The sequence below is a fragment of the Perognathus longimembris genome, chromosome 10 (genome assembly GCF_023159225.1).
Source record: "Perognathus longimembris pacificus isolate PPM17 chromosome 10, ASM2315922v1, whole genome shotgun sequence".
NCBI classification, from domain to species: domain Eukaryota; kingdom Metazoa; phylum Chordata; class Mammalia; order Rodentia; family Heteromyidae; genus Perognathus; species Perognathus longimembris.
The window spans coordinates 71,296,542-71,315,262 of NC_063170.1; the positions used below are offsets into that span (position 1 = coordinate 71,296,542).

The window sequence follows — 18,721 nt, forward strand, 5'->3', positions numbered from 1 at the left end:
GGCGTGCTCAGGCGTGGACGTGGAGGCGTGCTCAGGTGTGGACGTGCTCAGGCGTGGACGTGGGAAGCGTGCTCAGGTGGAGGCGTGCTCAGGCGTGGACGTGGAGGCGTGCTCAGGTGTGGACGTGCTCAGGCATGGACGTGCTCAGGCGTGGATGTGGAGGCGTGCTCAGGTGTGGACATGGAGGCGTGCTCAGGTGTGGAGGCGTGCTCAGGTGTGGGTGTGGAGGCGTGCTCAGGCGTGGACGTGGAGGCGTGCTCAGGTGTGGAGGCGTGCTCAGGTGTGGGTGTGGAGGCGTGCTCAGGCGTGGACGTGGAGGCGTGCTCAGGCGTGGGCGTGGAGGCGTGCTCAGGCGTGGGCGTGGAGGCGTGCTCAGGCGTGGGTGTGGAGGCGTGCTCAGGCGTGGACGTGGAGGCGTGCTCAGGCGTGGATGTGGAGGCGTGCTCAGGCGTGGGCGTGGAGGCGTGCTCAGGCGTGGATGTGGAGGCGTGCTCAGGCGTGGGCGTGGAGGCGTGCTCAGGTGTGGACGTGCTCAGGCGTGGGCGTGGAGGCGTGCTCAGGCGTGGGCGTGGAGGCGTGCTCAGGTGTGGGTGTGGAGGCGTGCTCAGGCGTGGACGTGGAGGCGTGCTCAGGCGTGGATGTGGAGGCGTGCTCAGGCGTGGGCGTGGAGGCGTGCTCAGGCGTGGGCGTGGAGGCGTGCTCAGGCGTGGAGGTGCTCAGGCGTGGGCGTGGAGGCGTGTTCAGGCGTGGGCGTGGAGGCGTGCTTTGGCGTGGACGTGCTCAGGCGTGGGCGTGGAGGCGTGCTCAGGCGTGGGCGTGGAGGCGTGCTTTGGCGTGGACGTGCTCAGGCGTGGGCGTGGAGGCGTGCTCAGGCGTGGATGTGGAGGCGTGCTCAGGCGTGGGCGTGGGAGGCGTGCTCAGGCGAGGGCGTGGGAGGCGTGCTCAGGCGTGGGCGTGGAGGCGTGCTCAGGCATGGACGTGTTCAGGCGTGGGCGTGGAGGCGTGCTCAGGCGTGGGCGTGGGAGGCGTGCTCAGGCGAGGGCGTGGGAGGCGTGCTCAGGCGTGGGCGTGGAGGCGTGCTCAGGCATGGACGTGTTCAGGCGTGGGCGTGGAGGCGTGCTCAGGCGTGGGCGTGGAGGCGTGCTCAGGCGTGGGCGTGGAGGCGTGCTCAGGCGTGGGCGTGGGAGGCGTGCTCAGGCGTGGGCGTGGAGGCGTGCTCAGGCGTGGATGTGGAGGCGTGCTCAGGCGTGGGCGTGGGAGGCGTGCTCAGGCGTGGGCATGGAGGCGTGCTTTGGCGTGGACATGCTCAGGCGTGGGCGTGGAGGCGTGCTCAGGCGTGGATGTGGAGGCGTGCTCAGGCGTGGGCGTGGGAGGCGTGCTCAGGCGTGGGCGTGGAGGCGTGCTCAGGCGTGGATGTGGAGGCGTGCTCAGGCGTGGGCGTGGAGGCGTGCTCAGGCGTGGGCGTGGAGGCGTGCTCAGGCGTGGGCGTGGGAGGCGTGCTCAGGCGTGGGCATGGAGGCGTGCTTTGGCGTGGACATGCTCAGGCGTGGGCGTGGAGGCGTGCTCAGGCGTGGATGTGGAGGCGTGCTCAGGCGTGGGCGTGGGAGGCGTGCTCAGGCGTGGGCGTGGGAGGCGTGCTCAGGGGTGGGCGTGGAGGCGTGCTCAGGCGTGGACGTGCTCAGGCGTGGGCGTGGGAGGCGTGCTCAGGCGTGGACGTGGGAGGCGTGCTCAGGCATGGGAGGCGTGCTCAGGCGTGGGCGTGGAGGCGTGCTCAGGCGTGGGCGTGGGAGGCGTGCTCAGGCGTGGGCGTGGAGGCGTGCTTTGGCGTGGACGTGCTCAGGCGTGGGCGTGGAGGCGTGCTCAGGTGTGGGCGTGGAGGCGTGCTCAGGCGTGGACGTGGGAGGCGTGCTCATGTGAAGGCGCTCCTCCCCCCCCCCCCCGGCAGAGCCCCCGCTTCCCTTTCCCTTCCCAGACACCGGGGCTGGCACACTGGCCTCTCAGATTTGCCTCCTGTTCACTCACAGAACCCATCCCACCTGCAGCAGGAATTCATCTTATTCCTCCATGGCAGCGGTATCATCTGCCAGTTAAAGATGCAGCCTTATAGTTATTGGAGATAAAACTGGTTTCAGCAGGTTCCGGTATCTGGAGACAGACCAGAAATTGGAAGCAATTTGGGAGGCTGCTAATGGTCAATTATTACAACTCCCGGTGGCTTTATTTATGTATTTATTTATCTTGCCGCAGAATTGTGCTTCTTGTCCTTGAGCCGTGATGTGTGGAGCAGGTGAGAATTTTCTGAGAGATCTCAGTCCACCCCCCCACCCCCTCCCCCGCCTTTGTCTTCCTCCCCCTTCCTCTAACAGCCATAAGAATTAGTGTCTAAATAAAATCAACCAACGGGAAAGCACGCACACTGCTGCTTTGTGGCTCTGACAGATGATAGTAACGGGCACAAGCCTGCAGAATAGAAAACCCATAAAACAGCCTCAAAAGCACCTCTCCTTTGTCAAGTTAGGATGAAGAATATCTATAGACTTGGGGGAAAAATATCAACCAGACAGAGAGGTGGGGGAATTCCTCAGGTCTGAAAACAAGATGTTTATAACACACCAGGCTGAGTTCTACATTGCAGAGCTACCCAGGCTGCGATTGGAGGAAGGTCTAGACTTTCTTTGTTTACGAAGTCTGTGGAATTTGAATACACTTGTACTTACTCCTGTTACTGGAAAACAAAAGACCCCGGTGCCTTTGCTTTTCTTGGGGGGGGGGGGTTGTCTCCCTACGTAACTCAGGCTGGCTTTAAACCCCCAGTCGTCCCCCCTCAGCCTCCCAAGTGCTGGTATTATAGGTGTGCATCACCAGACATGCCACTCAAAGCTCTTCTTACGACAAATAGAACAGGCAAGGCTTGGAAGGCAGCCATGCTGACCGCTATACTCCCAGCGCCTCCAAGAAAGACCTCCAAGGGCAGCAGCGGGGACTCTGAGCCCCGAGTGGCGCAGGGGGTGTCCTTGGCCTCTGGGCCAGCCCAGTGAACTCTCACGGAGCACTCCCGGGCCCGGCAGTGCCCGCTGCCGGCTCAACACCGTCTGCAGGATCCCCGGCCGAGCCGCCACAGCCCTGCCGCCCGGCCTGGGCTTGGGAGGGCTCTTCACAGGGCCTCCGCCTGCCTTTCCACCTCTTCTGCACGTGGGATTAGTCCAGTGACCTCACTTAACTGGCTCAACCACTGGCACCTTCAAGGGCTGTGGAATGCCCTGGCCCGCACCTCTCCCTCTGCCCTCTACCAGGAAGGCCTGCCTGCCCTCGCCTTGACTCCCAGGGACCAACCTCCAGCCTCGCACGGCCCAGGTCCACCTGCAGAGCGTTGAGTGAGGGTTCCGTGAGCACGCTGCAGCAGGGAGGCACGCTAGAATGGAGAAGCAGAAGAAGGCTGGAAAGGAAGAGGCATGCTAGGACCAGAAGCCCCCCCCAGCCCCCCACTCCCCCGCTAAGTGGACACCTCTCCCGTTAGCGTCGTTAGCATCGGGACTGCTAACTGTTTGGAAATCTGTGAGCTGTATTGAGAATCTGAACGTAGTTAACAAGAAAGTCTTTCCGTCATGTTCTCCACATAGCAGGCCTACCTATAGAAGAGAGTCACCAAAATCAATCCATGGCAACAAAACGTACAGCTCAGGAGTCAGGTGGAACAAGAAACCAGAACAGCAATTTGGAAAAGAATAATGAGTGACTTCAGAGATCTGCCCAAGGTTCTCGTCTTCATTTAAAAAATAAGGATATTAAAGACCTGACTCCTTAATTAGGAAAAAAAAAAAAGAAAAAAACAACAACCCTCAATAGCTGAGCTGATGAAAAGTGGAAGGAATTCAGCTGAAGGTCAACCTGGTAACTTGAAGACTCATGCTGAGAAATTACCCACCAAGTACCATAAAAGCACAAAGCACTAGGAAGCATGGAGGCTGGGGCTGCCGCTCAGTGGTCTAGAACTTGCCTGGCGTGCGTGAGGCCCTGGGTTCCATCCTCAGACCCACAGGACAAAACCCCCAGAGCTCGACCCCAGGGAGTGGGGTGCACACACCTTGTGACCTGCTCCTCCGGAGGGAGGGGGGGAGAGGAGAGAGGACGGCCCAGACAGGAGGGAGGGGGGAGAGGAGAGGAGAGGAGAGGAGAGGAGAGGAGAGGACAGCCCTGACAGGAGGGAGGGGGGGAGAGGAGAGGACAGCCCTCACACTGGGGAGGGAGGGAGAAGTGGGAGGACACCTTAATGCAGAAGTATTACTTAGATCCTCAACAAAAAGGGGACAAAATGAAGGAGAGAATGGGGGGAAATGCAGGGAAGAGGAAGGAGAGGGAAGGACTGAGGAAGAAAGAAGAAAAGATAAAGATAAAAAAGAAAGGGAGAGGGAGGAGAGAGAAGAAAAGAGAACATCAGTAACTGTTCACATACTAGCGGATACTAATTAGAAAAGAAATGAGCTATAAACTCATTCCTACAAGAAATAAATTCCAGGGCTGGGAATATGGTTTAGCGGTTGGGCGCTTGCCTAGCATGCATGAAGCCCTGGGTTCGATTCCTCAGCACCACATGAACAGAAAACGCCGGAAGTGGAGCTGTGGCTCAAGTGGTAGAGTGCCAGCCTTGAGCACAGAGAGGCTCAGGGACAGAGCCCTGGTTCTGAGTTCAAGTGCCAGAACCAGCAAAAAAAAACAAATTCGGGGAAACGTAACAAAAAGCCTAATGCAGAGTTGCATGAAGACCTCTATACAGAACGCAACCAACGTTCTCTGAATGGCTTTGGTAAGAGTGCATTGTGCCGATCTCCTGTACAGCAATCTGTGAGTTAGTGGGAGACCGTTCACAGATTGTGCAAGATCATCGCCAACCCCCCCCCCCCCAACGCCCAAGGGAAATTTTCAGGAACAGCCAGGAAACTTCCATTTCCTCCCCTCCCCTCCCCCCTCCTCTCCTCTCCCCCCTCCCTTTCTTTCCCAGTCCTGGGGCTTGATTCAGTTCCTGGACATGGTCCCTGGGCTTCTTTTGCTCAAGGCGAGTGCTCCACCACTAAGACACATTCCCATCCCAGCCAGGAAAAAAGAAAAGGAAGGAAAGAGAAAGGATCCGTTTCCCCTACCAGATATTCAGACGACTTCTAAATGACGGGTAAAAAATCAGTGGGGACACCTGAAGAGCGGGGAGCCAAGGCGAGGAAGCAGGTTCCCAGACGAGCGGCCCCGGCTCTCCGGACACTAGGCCCTCCGGTGTGCATTACATGTGGGTTCACTGAGTTTGAGGGGTCCAGACAGACAGATGCACACAAGCAGCTCCCAGTGGGCTGGGGGGGGGGGGCTGGGTGCTGCCTAGGGGCGTGGCTTAGAACAGCTGAGAGGAAGGTGAACCCCCCTTGGCGGATCTCTCCCACCTCTGCACCTGGCCGTCCCTCAGGGCCCTCGGGGCTCCTCAGGACTGGGGGGGGGGGGGCAGGGGCCGGCCCCTCCCTTTCCTGGCCAATGAAGTCCCAAAGGCAGGAAAACAACTTAGCCAAGGCAGCAAGCAGCATTTCCCAGGAACCCTTAAAGAATCGCACGGATTTATAGCTCTTATTTCAACGTCATGTGATTTCCTGAAAAGTTTGTCTACACATCCAATGAACTCATGAAATTCAACCTCACCCCTCACTGTGTGTGTGTGTGTGTGTAGGTGCAGCTTGTGATTTCACACGTGTACTCTGGGTGCTTGGGAAGCTGGCCGGAGTTCCCAGGCCTCCTCTCTGTCACCCTCAGGCCTGGCTGGAGGGGGTGGGGCACCGGGTCCCTCGGGAGGAGCCTGCGGGCTCACACCTACACCACTGGGGCTCAGCTCAGCCCCAAGGCCCGGCCCATCCGTGTCCTGTGGGGCGCCAGGGGCCCACGTGGGGCCTTGGAAGAGCTCCTCATAATCTGAGACATAGACCAGAGTTCAAATCTTGACACTGTCTTTTGGCTACAGGGCCCCAGGTGAGACTCACTTCCTACCTGAGACTGTCCACATTGGCCGTGAGCTCCCCCCACCCCCGCAGGGTGTTTGGAGCGACTCAAACTCAGTCACAACTACGGCATTTCCTCTTCTTCCCTCCACACTCTACGTGCATGAGGAGCGCCACGCAGGCCCTTCCCTCAGCCCCGTGGGCTGGAGCCGGTCCCTGTCCCCTCACGCGGCTGCAGACACGAGGCACAGAGAGGGCAGGTGGGTCGGTGCACCGAGGGGAGCCCTCCGGCCCCAGGGCCTTTATTCTCAGGCCCTGACTTTCCTGAACGAGGAGCGAGCGGTGCCAGCGGGGCAGTCCCTCGCTGCTTTCCTCATCCGGCCGGTCATCTGCGCCGGGCCTGGACCACGGGCTGGAGATCCGCGGTGCTCCTGAGTGTGTGTGAGTGTGTGTGTGCTTGTGTGTGCGCACCAGGGCAGTACAGGAGACAAACCATCCACAAGTGGACGAGCAACAGTTAGCGTGGTCTTCCGTTTCCAGGAGGAAGATGAGGCGGAAGCGGTCTGTGGAGATGTCTGAGCGAGACCCAGTGACCTGGGCCGCGCGGGGCCGAGGCTCGGTCCTTGCTCCAGACCGAGGGCTTGACCGCCCTCGGGCTGCCCGCTCCGCGCTGAGGCGCGCCCCGGGCCGGAGCCGGGAGCGTGCGCGGACCCGGCCCACAGACCGAGGGCTTGACCGCCCTCCGGCTGCCCGCCCCGCGCTGAGGCGCGCCCCGGGCCGGAGCCGGGAGCAGACCGAGGGCTTGACCCCCTCCGGCTGCCCGCCCCGCGCTGAGGCGCGTCCCGGGCCGGAGCCGGGAGCAGACCGAGGGCTTGACCGCCCTCCGGCTGCCCGCCCCGCGCTGAGGCGCGCCCCGGGCCGGAGCCGGGAGCAGACCGAGGGCTTGACCGCCCTCCGGCTGCCCGCCCCGCGCTGAGGCGCGCCCCGGGCCGGAGCCGGGAGCAGACCGAGGGCTTGACCCCCCTCCGGCTGCCCGCCCCGCGCTGAGGCGCGTCCCGGGCCGGAGCCGGGAGCAGACCGAGGGCTTGACCGCCCTCCGGCTGCCCGCCCCGCGCTGAGGCGCGCCCCGGGCCGGAGCCGGGAGCAGACCGAGGGCTTGACCGCCCTCCGGCTGCCCGCTCCGCGCTGAGGGGCGCCCCGGTCCGGAGCGGGGAGCGTGCGCGGACCCGGCCCACCCGCCCTCGAGCGGGCGAGCGGCGGCCCTGAGTTCTGGCAGTGCTCTGGGGCTGCTTTGGAGCGGAGCTTCCGTCCGGTGGCGCTGTCCAGCCGGGGTCCCCTCGGGGGTGCCGGCCCTCACGGGGTTCCAGCCAGACCTCCAGGGAGCAAAGCAGGACTTCTGCAGACAGAGCAGGAGCCGGGAGCGGCGCACACGCACGCACGGGGCGGGGGGAGAAGGGGCAGGAAAACGCAGGGTCCAGGCCGCACAGGCTGGGTGCGTAGCTCCTTTCACTGGGCGCTCTGTGGCCCACCTGGCTTTGTTGAGCCAACTTGTGTCTTGTCATATAGAAATCCTGGGCCTTCCACGCTGCCGGCCATCCCCGCCCCAGGCCGGCCTGCCCGGGGGGAGCTCTGACTTCCCGGGGCATTGCCCCCCGGAAGCCGCCAGGCTGCACCCAATCCTGGCGGCCCCTGGCCTGCTCCCCTCGCTAAGCAGGCAGCTGCTCGGTTAAACAGTCAGATCCAAGGCTAAAGCCGTAGCTTAAACCTCTGAAAGACAGAAAAGGAAATTGGGGCCAAGGAGGCAGAGCCTGGCGTTCTGCTTGAGCCACTTATGCTTTTCAGCTGATTCATTCCATCTGGAGGCTTTGTCTCGCACTGAGAATTTCCTGGATTGCAGGAGGGCAGGTGGGGACCCGTGCACAGAGCCACGGAACAATGGACCCTGCAGCTTTATTGTCTGGGCTGACTCTGCCCCTTTCTGCAGTGACACACACACACACACACGCATGCGCGTGCTGATGCAACACATGCACAGTGCAGATGCAGCTCATTCCCACTGCACACACAGCAAACCGGCCAACAGTCCCAACAGTCCAACAGTCCGGCCCTGGCAGGAACAGATGGCTGCTCAAATGGGGGCTTGAAGAGGCATGAGCAAAAGGACTGTTCACAAAGGCGTGGGCTAATTTTGTTGGCAGTAAGCCATGCGGGTGGAAAGGCAGGTTGTGGCCACGCCGCCCCCCTGTACAGAGTCCGGTTAGCGCAGGGGCTGTGTGGCCAAGCCCAGCCACCGTGGCTCCGGCAGAAGACCCCTGGCTCCTTCAGGGGAAGAGGGACAGAGCCCTCTCTGCACTGCACCCGCCCCAGCAGCTACTGTGGCCAGCAGGGGTGGCCCCCTGCACCCTGACCCCACGCAGGGAGGGGGGGGGCAATGCAGAACAGGAAGGTGGGCGGGGCGCGTCCTCTCGGTCCTGGGCTGCACAGAGCGCCCCTTCTCAGCTCCCGGCCTCATGCAGGCAGGCAGCTCGCAAAGACGGACGAGGAAGGGAGGAGCCACGCAGCGTCACATGCTGGAAATGGGAGCTGCATGGAGCGACCCTGGATGCCACCGTCACTGGAACACATAGAGCTGGGGAGGGCATTCCCCAATCAACTGTGTCTTCGAGGCTCAAGGCAGTGAAGAGGGAGGGAGTTGTGAGATTCCCCGCCCCCCCCCACTGCCTGAGAGCCCAGCCAACACCCAGGCAATGCTCTCCGTGTCTCAGCCTGGTTGTTTTGGACGGGAGAGGCTTCTGGAACTATCTCCAGGGCTGCCACAGAGATGACCTCCCACCCCGGCATGGGGAACTCCCAAGCACAGGGGGAACCTTCTCTCCAAAAATCAGGACTTCTCCACTTCGGCTCCACCTCAGAGGTCAAACTTGGGGCTTGGCTTTCATGTCCTTCATCTTTAGGATCCGACTAGACATTCTAGAACATTTCCAGTAACTCCATCCTTCTAGTACTCTGGGCCCGGGCTCTCATCCCTCCCTAGGCCTGCACTGCCTTTCATGGTTCTCTAGCAATAGTTGCTAAATCCATTCAGACTGTTCTGAAGGCAGGCCCCCACAGTTTGCTGGAAACCACTTAAGCCATGCAAAAGCACCAGTTACTGCACAGAAGCATACGAGGAGATGGGAGACAGGATGCTATCACAATCAGAAGAAAATCAAGGGGTTGGAGGCGTGGCTCTGTTAGGAGAGTGCCAGCCAATGAGCAAAAGCATCAGGACTCGAGTTCCAGTCTTAGTTTTGGACCACAAAAAAGGGTTAAAGAACAAAACAAAATCTATCAGCCTACCACTGTGTCACCATGAAAACACTGAAAATATTTGGGCTTTGCCCTCAGTTCCTGGAACCTTGTTATTTGCGAGCGGCTCTAGACTCACTTGAGTCTGTGTCAGGGGTGTGAATCACACAGCACCGGGAGGGTGGGCCAGTCACCAGAGGGTCAAGCAGAGGGGAGGGGCTTCCAGCCTACCCCCCCCCACTCCAGGGAGGGGCAGAGGGGGATGGCGGCTGGGCTCAGTAAAAACCCTTGAATCAGATTCAGAGAACTTCGGTTGGCATCCCACTTTGCCTCCCTGGGGAGAGGCGTCTGCCCCAGGACCTTTCCAGACCTTGACCTATACACCTCTCTATCTGGCTGTTCAGTTGTATCTTTATAATAGATTATTGTACTAAGTACAGTCCTTTCTGAGTTCTAGAGTGTCCCAGTGAACTACTGAACCTAAGCAGGGGCTGTAGAAATATCCAGTCGGTAATGCAACTGAGGAATCCTATTTGTGGTTGGCATCGGGAGTAGGGACTGCCTGGTGTGACTGAAGTCAGCCCCGGGAGTTACTGTTAACTGACCTGATTTCTAGGACACCTAGTTGATGTAAGAGACAGGACAGTGGTTAGTATGAGAAAAAGACATTTCTTTGGAGTCCAAGGAGGACACCTGTTTTGATGTAAGAACCTTTTAACCATGAAACGGAAAAATGACCAGTAACAGCAGAGCGACTTGGCTTTCAAAGTTTTGCTATATATGCCGGCATGTCTGCACCCTGAAACAAATCTTCCTAAGGCAGAAGACCCGCGGGACAAGGTTACTGTTCAGCAAAACACACATACAGGCCATTGCCATGACACATTTGCTTCCCAAATGGTTATCATTGCGGCTCTGTGCTCCTTCAGTGTGAGAAATCCCTGTTATTATCAACCTATTTTCTTAGACGGGCCTTCTCAGAAAACAACATGGGATCAATGAATTGTGCATCTGTCCATTGTACAAGGCTCTAGGGGTGCTGACTGGTTTAGTGGTGCTGACTGGTTTAGTGGTGTCTTCTCAGCAGATTCACTTCCCAGGTCCTGCAGCCAGAGGGGGCTGCACAGCTGGAGCTGGAGCAGAGAAAGCCACGTCTGCAGGGAGCCAGGATCAACTCCCCTCCATCCAGGTGAGAAATCAAACTTTTTTTGTGTTACACGTCCCTAAACGTACCGCTAATATGTCCACCCCAAGGTACTCTCTACAGATGATAAGATTCCCAGGCAGCAGTGCTTTACGGTTTCCAGAATACGCTCTTTTTGTGTGGGTGTGCTCGTACCCAGGATTTGAACTCCGGGCCTTGTGCTCTCATTTGGCTTTTCAGCGCCAGCTGGCCGGCTACCGGCTGAGCCAGGCCTCCCGCTGTCCCCAGGGGCAACGTTTCCCTCACTGTACCGCTGCAGAGCCTTCGGCAATACACACACGTATACACATATCGGCAATACACACACATATACACATATCGGCAATACACACACATATCGGCAATACACACACATATACACATATCGGCAATACACACACATATCGGCAATACACACACATCTACACATATCGGCAATACACACACATCTACACATATCGGCAATACACACACATCTACACATATCGGCAATACACACACATCTACACATATCGGCAATACACACACATCTACACATATCGGCAATACACACACATCTACACATATCGGCAATACACACACATCTACACATATCGGCAATACACACACATCTACACATATCGGCAATACACACACATCTACACATATCGGCAATGCACACACATATACACATATCGGCAATGCACACACATCTACACATATCGGCAATGCACACACATCTACACATATCGGCAATACACACACATCTACACATATCGGCAATACACACACATCTACACATATCGGCAATACACACACATCTACACATATCGGCAATACACACACATATACACATATCGGCAATACACACACATATACACATATCGGCAATACACACACATCTACACATATCGGCAATACACACACATATACACATATCGGCAATACACACACATCTACACATATCGGCAATACACACACATCTACACATATCGGCAATGCACACACATCTACACATATCGGCAATACACACACGTATACACATATCGGCAATACACACACATATACACATATCGGCAATACACACACATATCGGCAATACACACACATATACACATATCGGTAATACATACACATATCGGCAATACACACACATCTACACATATCGGCAATACACACACATCTACACATATCGGCAATACACACACATCTACACATATCGGCAATACACACACATCTACACATATCGGCAATGCACACACATCTACACATATCGGCAATGCACACACATCTACACATATCGGCAATGCACACACATCTACACATATCGGCAATGCACACACATCTACACATATCGGCAATGCACACACATCTACACATATCGGCAATGCACACACATCTACACATATCGGCAATGCACACACATCTACACATATCGGCAATGCACACACATCTACACATATCGGCAATGCACACACATCTACACATATCGGCAATGCACACACATCTACACATATCGGCAATGCACACACATCTACACATATCGGCAATACACACACATCTACACATATCGGCAATACACACACATCTACACATATCGGCAATACACACACATCTACACATATCGGCAATGCACACACATCTACACATATCGGCAATACACACACGTATACACATATCGGCAATACACACACATGTACACATATCGGCAATGCACACACATCTACACATATCGGCAATACACACATATACACATATCGGCAATACACACATCTACACATATCGGCAATGCACACACATACACACGTATACACAGCAGTATGTAAGTGTCTTGTTACAGACTATAGATAGGTGCTACGCTTCCATGGCAGGCTACAAGTGGGCATGCCCCAGGCTCTCTTTCTGTAGACGCATCGACGTGAACACGTACGTACGTAGGTGTGCAGGCAGGTATACGCTCACACACGCACGCGTCTTCCATTGATGACGACGGGCCCGGGCCCGGCCCCCCGGGAGGCCCCCCCCCCGCCCCCCTGAGCTTCCGCGGCGCGCTCGAGGAAGCCAGCCCGCGGGCGCCCCGCGGGGACGGCCGCCTCCGGGCGCCCCTCCGCGCTGCCCGGCGACCGCCCGGCCGCCCGCGCCCCGCGCCCGCGAGCGCGACTCCGCCGAGGACGACCCTCCCGCCCGCCGCGCGCGGGCTCCCGAGCGCCACGCTCCCGCCGCGCTCCCGGCGTGCCGCGGGGCGCCCGGGAGGCGGACTACAACTCCCACAAAGCATCGCGGGGCGGAGCCACCTGATTGGCCGGGCCTCCGGCGTCGGCCAATCCCGCGAGCTCTTGTTGTCGGGCGCCCGGCGGTCGAGCGCGGCGGCGCGGGGCGCAGCGCGCGCGCGCGGCGTCGGCCGGGTTGCTCGGGAGCCGGTGGCGTCGCCGCCCGCCCTCCGCCCGCCAGCCTCTGCCATGGGCAGCGCCGAGAGCAGCGAGAGCCGCAGGGTGTCCTTCGAGATGGACGAGGAGGAGCGGGTCCGGGTGCTCCAGGGCATCCGGGTGAGCCGCGCCGCCGGGGCCGGGCCGGGCCGGGCGCGGAGGGCGCCCGAGGGCGCTGAGGGCCGGGGCGGCCGGCCGGCCGGGGCGCCCGCCGCCGCGCCGTCCTCGCGGAGTCTGCCGTGCGGGAGGCGGCCGCGCCGGGACCCGAACCCGGAGCCCCGGCCCCCCGGCTTCCCCCCGCGGCCTTCCGGGCGGGGGGCGTGGGGGCCGCGCGCCGGAGCCCGCCGGCGCCCCCGGGAGGCGCCGCTCGGGTCGGCTTCGCGTTTGCCTTTGCCGGGCTTGCTCCGCGCCCGCCGCCCGCCCCTCGCCCCGCCGTGCCGCCGCGTTCCGAGCACGGGGGGTGCGTCCACGCGTGGGCCACCGCACCCCCACCCCCACCCCGCGGGCTCCCTCCCACCTGCGACGCACCTGGGGAGGCTGTGTGGTCCTGTGCCGCGTCCCCGCCTAAAACCCTCCACGTGGACTCCCGGCCCTTAGGCTCCCGTGGCCGCCAGCTGCCTGCTGACCTCTCCGACCGTCTCCCAGGCCAGTCCCCTTCCCTCCTCATCTCCACCCGCCCGTTCGCTACTCCCAGGACCTCCCTCTTGCCTTTTCTGTCTGGCAGATGCCAACCTGTTCCAAGCAGTCTCCGTATCTACCGCGCCCCACTCCACTCCTCTCCCCTGCCCCCGTCTTGTCACTTCTCCCAGCTTAGGTGTTCTCCCCCATCCAAGCACTAAACAGACCTGACTCTACTTAGACCCCAAGACCAACTGAATGGGCCTTAAACTCAGGTGTCTCCTAAGAACCCTCCCCTTGCCACTCAAGTCCATAATAGCTTTCCACCTGGCCGGCACTGTTATTTGCATTGCACACACCGCAGTTTAAAACTTGTGGCGATAGTCGTTTTTCCATTAGTGTAAGTTCTTGTGACAGGCTCTTGTGTGACTGGTGAGACTACCTCCAAAATGCAGGAGGAGAACCACAAAAGCAGCTCTTGGTGCGTGATGGCAGCTGTGCGTTGCCCTTTACAGACAGTATTTCATTTCATTTTCGACAGACCTCTGAGAGAAGTATTCTGTCATCCCGTTTCTTGAGTAAGGAGATCTGAGGTGCTGAGAGAAGTCACGTCCGAGGTCACATAGGTGACAAGTGGGGAGAACCGGGATTGAAGTAGGTAGTGCCAGATCTGGCTGTTGAACTCCAGTGCTATAGTTCCTCCCACACTATGCGTGGCACATTGTGGGTGCTGTGTCAGTAGTTGTTGAATAAGGTTGAGTGAATACACCTAGTAAATGGACCAATTTAAAAGAAATGCACAGAGGAGTATAGGAGAATTAAGTAGGGAAATGGTTCAGGGGAAGACTTTAGGAAGTCCTAATTGTGAGACAATCTTAGCTGCACCCTGGAATAAGATGAAAATGTCGGTGGTCTAGAGTCCTGTTAGCTGTGACAAGAAGTGGGGAGGAAAGAAGAAACTTCAGGGATTGTATCCTTTTCTAGTTGGGCAGGCTGGTCGGAGAAGATAAAATGGCTTGTCTAGAGGCACCTAGTGAGAGGTGCTTAGCTCCGTGTTAGGAAAGGACAAGTCATGCCTGCTTGTGTACTTCATTTGAAAGAGGACGATGGAAGAAAGGATGTGATAGTAATGAGTGCTTTTCATTAGTAAAGCTACTTGAGTTCACCTTGTCTTTAGGCAGGTGAGTAAAGATCAGGAAAAAGCCCCAGCAGATCAACAAAGCAGTTAGCAAAGAGAACACATGAGAAGTTAATACATTAACCTAATAAGAGGTTCTTAAAGAATATTTGTCCCAGCTCCTTCAGAGGAAATTAAGTATTTCTAGAGACCACTTGTATTTATTCCCTGAGGTCTGGTTGTCTTGGAAAGTGCTCTGGTTCCTTCAGAATAAAAGGTTAGGGAGGGCTGTTGCTCATTCGCATGCTTATTTGCATACATTTGCATACAAAGTCTTAAGCCCTAATTCTATGGAAGGAAAAAAATTTAATTAATGCAAAGTGCTACAATTATATTCAGCTCCAGTTTTTAGAACAAGCATGCATGAAATACATAAAGATAGTTTTAACCAGTTCATTTAATCTCATCCTCCAATAAGAAAAGACAAATTTATGGCAATAATATCTTCTGTATGTCTACTTTTTTCTTCTCCATCCCATGTAAAAAACCACCAAGTAATTCAACCGAAGTTGGTTACTTGTTGACATCCAAACTTCTCTCAGTTCCCCAACTTCTTCCTTTTGCCAGTTATTGAGCTTCTTATTCCACTGACTTGATAAACCTTCCTCAGCCACATCCCCAAGCTCATTACATGATCTAGACTAGATCAGCTTTACTATTCAGTGCTCCTTTGAGGATAGTTCTGGGCCAGTGGGAAGGGGAAAGCCCAGAGGATATAGTTAGATACACAAGAGAATCCCACAACATGCTGGGGGGGGGGGGGTCACTACCATCTCAGCAAATATTTGCTGCCAATAGGTTACTTATCAAGACAGGCCTAACCTTACGACAAGTCTCTGCCATCCTGGAGGACTCAGGTGGGTAGAGGAAATGATAAAAGAGAAAGGAAGGACAAAGAAGCAAAAGAAAAAAACCCTGCAATTTCTGAGAAAATAAGAGTGCAAGGACAAATGCCTGTTTGGGGAGGTGACCCTGATGGTATGATCTGAGCCATCCTCGTGGACTGTACATAGTTACTTAGCTGAGCAGTGTGTCAGGTGCATATTCCAGTTACTGCACATGCTAGTCTTGAGAGACACCATAATCCCCCTTTTAGAGGTGAAATGTCACCCCCATCTCAGAAGTGAGAAGGCAACTTCAGTGAGATGAGTGTTAGCAAAAAACCTGGGAAGCCAGGCTCAAAGTTAGAATCTTGACAGGCATAGGGGTAGGGATATTGGGAAGATTGTTGGCCACCAAGTGGTGGACCCTGGATGTCAGGAAAGGCTGTGAATATGTTTTCCTGGAGGCCACACTGGTGTGCTCTCGTCAGGAGCAAAGTATTCAGAGATTAGAGAAAAAAGAATCCCCAAACCGATTGATAGGAATTTTAGTGTTCTTTGACATGGAAAAATAGTCTCAATTCCATGTCCATCCAAAGACATTTCATAATTGTGCATAATGCAATCCCTTTTTACTTAAAAATGACTCAAAGGCCATGTGTTAGTCACGAGGCTTGAACTTGGCCTGGGCGCTGTCCCTGAGCTCTTCAGCTCAAGGCCAGCTCTCTACCACTTGAGCCACAGCACTACTCTGGGTTTTCTGGTAGTTAATTGGAGGTAAGAGTCTCATGGACTTTCCTCCCCAGACTGGCTTTGAACCGTGATCCTCAGAGCTCAGCCTCCTGAGTAGCTAGGATTTCAGGCGAGAGCCACCCGTCCCCGGTTCATTTTTTTTCATTACTTTCCATTGGTCTTTGCCACTAATACAATGGGATGGAGCAGATTGGATCCCTCTTCTGAAAGGCCAGGTGGGCTTCTCCCTAGTCAAGTTTTCTCTTTTATTGATCCTGCCTTGATATATTTTAATTTCCCCTATTCTCTAGATGTTAACTCTTTTACCTGATGCCTTTATCTGACATGCTAACTTGGCTGCTTTTTCTTGTCGAGTGGTAGTGTCTTATTTGCCATCTTTAGTCTTCTCTAAGCTTTTTATTGGGTGTTGTTGACTTAAAAAAACCTTTTGGAGATGTATTTTATATATTGTAAATATTTCTCATTTCAATAGTGGAGGGAGGGGTTCTGGGATTTGAACTCGAGACTGGGCACTGTCTTTTTGCTCAAGGCTAGTGTTCTATCACTTGATACTTCCAACAATTTGGTGTTTAATTGAAGATAAGAGTCTCAGGGATTTTCCTGCTTGGGCTGGTTTCAAATCATGATCCTCAGATCTCAGTCTTCTGAGTACCTAGGATTACAGGGATGAACTAGCTTTTTTGACTTAGAGTAAATGTTTTTGTGATGCTAGGGATTGAACCTAGGGCCTTGTGCATTCTAGGCCACATACCAGCCCTGCTTAATATTTTCGAAATTGGCTCATTGGTGGTTTTGTAGGTGTCTGTAGTCTGTTCCTTTTCATTGCTGAATAGTACCCTGCTGTATGGATTATATAGTGCATTTTGTGTGTTCTGTTATCACTTGATGGGGATTTGAATTGTTTCCAGTTCTCAGCTATTATGAATGCTTGTTTGTTGCAAGTTTTTTTTTTTACATATGTTTTTATTTCTCGAGGATACACTTGTTGGAACATCTTGTTTATGAATTGGGTTTGTTTAACTGTTTAAGAAACTGCCAGGGCTGGGGTTATGGTCTAGTGGCAAGAGTGCTTGCCTCGTATACATGAAGCCCTGGGTTCAATTCCCCAGCACCACATATACAGAAAATGGCCAGAAATGGTGCTGTGGCTCATGTGGCAGAGTGCTAGACTTGAGCAAAAAGAAGCCAGGGACAGTACTCAGGCCCTGAGGCCAAGCCCCAGGACTGGCCAAAAAAAAAAAGAAACTGCCAAGTTGGATGTGGTGGTACATACCTATAATTTTAGTACTCACAAGGCCCAGCCAGGAGAATCATCATTTAAGGACAGCCTGGGCTACATAATGAGACCCTGTCTAAAACTAAAAAGACAGAACAAAACAAACAACCCTGCCAAATTATTTCTTAAACTGGTTGTATTCTTTTCTTTTTTCACCAGCAAATATGAGAGTTTGGATTCACATAACCTTTCTAACACTTGCTATTGTCTTGGCTTTTTGATTGTAGCAATTCTAGTAGCTGTGAAATGGTATGTCATTGTGATTTGAACTTGCATTTTTCTGATAACTAATGCTGTTGAACATCTTTTAATGTGCTCATTTTCTATCCATGCTTTCTTTTTGGTGAAATGTACTCATATCTTTACCATTTTTAATTGAATTATTTGTCTTTTAAAATCATTATTTCTTTGTGCTGGATATAAACTCTTTGTTCTGTTCTGATTTGCTGTTCTGTTCTGATTTGCTGCTATTTTTTTCCATTATGTGGCTTGTGCTTTCATTTTCATAATAGAGTCTTTGAACTGCAAATGTTTATGATTTTGATGAAGTTTATTCCTTTCAAAATTGATTGTGCTTTTGATATTGTAAAATATTTGCCTAACCTAAGGTCATGGAACTTTCCTCCGGTTCTTTTCTTCTAAAAGTTTTGTCATTTTTACTATTATATTTAGATTTAATGGTATGTTTTGAGTTAACTTTAGTGTATGTTGTGAGGTCAGGCTCTAAATCAGAACTGGACAAAAGTCTTCTTGCAGTGGGCCAGGTAGTAAATCCATCAAGCTTTGAACATCCAAAGGTCTCTGTCATGACTACTGAGTTTTGACATTTTTGGTGAAAGCAGCCATAGACAATATGTTAATGAGTGGGTATAGCTGTGTTTCAATAAGAAATTACCAAATCAAGTGATGGGTTGAACTTGGCTCAAGTGCTGGAGTGTGCTGACGTTTTTATTTGTTTTGCATGATATATCTTATTTTTCAAAATCTATTTGTTGAAAAGCCTATTTTTCCCCATTGCATTGCTTTGGAGCCTTTGTGAAAAATCCATCCAGCATAAACCTAAGGTTTATTTCTGGACTTTTAATTCATTTCCATTGATCTCTATTTCCTATGCCAACACCATGTTGTTAATGGTTATTATAGCTTTGTAGTCTCAAAACTGGGAAGTATGACTCCTTCAACTTTATTCACTTTCAAGATTGAATTCGCTGTTTTGAGTTCTTTATGTTTC

At 54.4% G+C, this 18,721-nt stretch overlaps 1 protein-coding gene across 3 annotated transcripts in view; it reads left to right on the top strand.

Moving 5' to 3' along the window:
• Nucleotides 1-12,789: 12,789 nt before the first annotated feature.
• The window catches only part of Chchd6 (coiled-coil-helix-coiled-coil-helix domain containing 6), a 211,370-nt gene continuing 205,438 nt past the window's right edge, over nucleotides 12,790-18,721 (top strand). For 2 of the 3 annotated variants that reach the window (XM_048356348.1, XM_048356351.1), the window contains exon 1: nucleotides 12,790-12,965. In XM_048356348.1, coding sequence (XP_048212305.1) covers nucleotides 12,879-12,965 — 87 coding nt within the window. In that variant the 5' untranslated portion in view covers nucleotides 12,790-12,878. The remainder of the gene's footprint in view (nucleotides 12,966-18,721) is intronic. The other variant, XM_048356349.1, reaches the window with a different exon arrangement.